Raw genomic sequence first — 2,869 nt, forward strand, 5'->3', positions numbered from 1 at the left:
CTAATCTTGCAAGACTTTTGGGAAATCCGTTCCTGTGTGAAGCCTATAAATTGGAGTCTTTCTTCTTCATTTTTCACCACTCCAAGAACAAGAAAAATCTCTCTCTGCTTTGAGCAAAAACCAAAACCTCTTCTACCTTCTTTGTGAATTTGTCTTTGTGACTAAAAGTGACTATCAAATTGGAATACCTTTGTGGTGTGGATCAAGTTTCTGAGCCTAATTTTAGAAAGGGAAAATCGTTCTTCAATTTTATGATTTTTGGTTCTTGTTTTCTTTTCTTTAATCTTTGCAAATTTTAAACTAATTCATTGTTTGGTTCGATTTGTAGGTGGATTTGCTCAACAAAGTGCATAGAGAAAACTAATACTGCGATGTTCATTTATGTAAAAAGATATGGAAGGTTTTATTTCATTTAAGGAGGAGAATGAAAACGAACAAACAATATTACAAGAATTAAAAGGAAACATAAAGATGTTAATATACTAAACTAAGAAATTTGCTTGAATTTCCAAAGTACTAAACTAGAAAGCTCCCACAACGAGGTGATCATTCCAATTTAAGAATGTCTTGGAACCTGAAAACAATTTATAGAAAATTAGCAGCCAATTTGGTGGTCCTCAAACTATTGTTAAATTCAATAAATCCCTTTTCTACAGTATATAGAAACTCAGATAATAATTTTACTGTCAAAATCTTAATGATTCAATAACACTGTTTTCTGTCATATTTTCCAAAAAAAATTAAATCACACAAAAGGGGCCCTAATTTCTTGGGCGCTCAAATTTTGAGAGATGGATTTCTTGAAAATTTAAAGTTCTTAATTTACCAAGAGCTTGTATATAAAGATTTCTTTAGAAAAAGAACAGTTTAATGATTATGGTAATCATTTTCTGGGGTACAATTTCCAAAGAAATTTACATAATTTGGTTTAAATTGCTTACCAGAAAATAGCTCTCGCCATGCTGCAAACTCTGCATCAGAAATCCATATTCATTGACTTGAACTGGTACTCCTGACGAATGAAACAGCACGAAATCTTGTCCAAACATTGCTTTCATGTCCAGAGGCCCTCTTGGTATTTCTGTTGCAACTCCGTTGATATATACTGTTATCAATCCTGAAAAGTCAAAAGTAAGAGAGAATTCTGTGAAATTATCAATAAATTTCAGATTTGTTTTTTGGTTTTTAATTACAAGCATTTGTCTTCGCTTTGCACTCTTTCGTGTGCGTGTTATTGGAATGGAAATCAGCATTATCATATATTTATATCGTAATTAGGGTTTTAGGGGAAAAAGGAAAAAATGGAAAATTGAGGCAATTGATAGTGTTATAGAAAAAATATAACAGGAAAAATTGTTCAATTAAAGTAAAAATGCAAATTCATTATTGACAAAAAAAAAAAAAAAAAAAGGAAATGATGATTTTGGTCGATTTCTGGGAGGGCCGGGTGGCCGGAAAGTGAGAACATATCATTGGAAGCGTCATTCTCGGTGCAAGATGAAGAAGAACCATATAAACTGGAGCTCGAGGACATTGGGAAATTATAGAAGGAAGGCGCAGAACCTGCTGCAGCTGTATTTTCATACTGAATTGTATCACAACCGCCAGTCCACGGTTGAGTTTGTGGTTGTTCACCACCGCTAACACTTGCCTGAATTTGGCGCTGCCTGCGTCTGGACCTTGACCGACGGTTTTGGAACCAGTAGAAAACATTAGCATCTCCAACTGCACCAAATTTCTCTAGCAGTTTTCTGATTCTCACTGTTTCCTCCTTTGGAGGGTTCACCATCCCACTGTTAAAGATGGACTCAAGTATTAGGATTTGCTCTGGCTTCGGAGTCCACCGGGATCGAACCGGCTCATTTCTCTCAGTTTCCGAGCCACCGCTGCGCCTACTACCGCTATCTTGTGCTTGATTTTCCATGGAAGGTAAAATATTTTATCAGGCACAGACTCTTATGAGTAAAATACTGACGAGATAAACTAGTACAACACAACATACAAGTCCACATCAAGGGTTCAAAGTATTTAAAGGCCAAGGGAGATGTCACCTTCCTAAAATTACGATACTGCCACTAAATGTGTCTGATCTTTAATCGGTAAGATTTAATTAAAATCATTTAACCTGACATCTAAATGCATTAATATCCTATTTTAAGTCTCTTCGTCATCCATTTATAATAATTCTACACATAATCAGATTTTATATTAAATATGAATTCAATCATGAGCACAAAGCAAAGATGTGATGAAGAATTAAGTTTTAATTAAAATTATTCCACCTGGCGTCTAAATGCATTCATATTCACCGCCATCCATTTATAAAAATTCTACACATAATCAAATTTTACATTAAATACGAATTCAATCATGAGCACCAAGCAAATATGTGAAGAAGAATTAAGAGTGTGTTTGATTACAATTATTTTTCATGAAAAATATCAGTTTTCCACAAAAAATTGCTACTTGAGGTGTTTGATTATTATTTTTTTCCATGAAAAATATTTTTCAACTTTTGAAAATATGCCTAATTTTCCTTGTTTTTAAGGAAAACATTTTCTTTGGGTGGAAGTGATTTTTATTTTCTACAAAAGAAGGAAAATATTTTTATTTTTAGGTAGTATTTTTCATGCTAATCAAACACACTCTAAGACTTAAATCTAAATAACTAAAGGTGCAGTTGCTCTACATCCTTACAATCATTTGGCTCATAATTATTATTCCGACGAATTGTTTTTATTGTTTCTAAGAATCATAGTCCCCATTTGGTGTAACTTAAAACATTGATAAAAAAAAATTTTGAAATCAAAGTTAATAATTAATTTTAATCACATTTATAGTATCAGCAACTTTAATCGACTTTTAACTA

General features: G+C 32.8%; 1 protein-coding gene across 1 annotated transcript; it reads right to left on the reverse strand.

Annotated features, from left to right (window-relative positions):
• Positions 1–402: 402 nt before the first annotated feature.
• LOC111389802 (WUSCHEL-related homeobox 11-like) lies at positions 403–1,978 on the reverse strand. Its single transcript, XM_023014779.1, has 3 exons — positions 1,392–1,978; positions 942–1,215; positions 403–574 (listed from the first exon to the last, which is right to left on the reverse strand). The coding sequence occupies exons 1-3, from the start codon at positions 1,922–1,924 to the stop codon at positions 557–559; spliced, it is 825 nt and encodes a 274-aa protein (XP_022870547.1). The 5' UTR covers positions 1,925–1,978; the 3' UTR covers positions 403–556.
• Between the last annotated feature and the right edge of the window lie 891 nt (positions 1,979–2,869).

This window comes from Olea europaea, unplaced genomic scaffold (assembly GCF_002742605.1).
Source record: "Olea europaea var. sylvestris unplaced genomic scaffold, O_europaea_v1 scaffold622, whole genome shotgun sequence".
Classification (NCBI taxonomy): domain Eukaryota; kingdom Viridiplantae; phylum Streptophyta; class Magnoliopsida; order Lamiales; family Oleaceae; genus Olea; species Olea europaea.

What these genes read in the sequence shown, in the direction of transcription:
- LOC111389802 (XM_023014779.1), bottom strand. Translation starts at nt 1,924, where the DNA reads ATGGAAAATCAAGCACAAGATAGCGGTAGTAGGCGCAGCGGTGGCTCG. An exon ending in CTTTTTTTTTTTTTTTTTTT is followed by an intron (nt 1,216 to 1,391) that starts GTCAATAATGAA and finishes CACACGAAAGAG; the next exon opens with TGCAAAGCGAAGACAAATGC.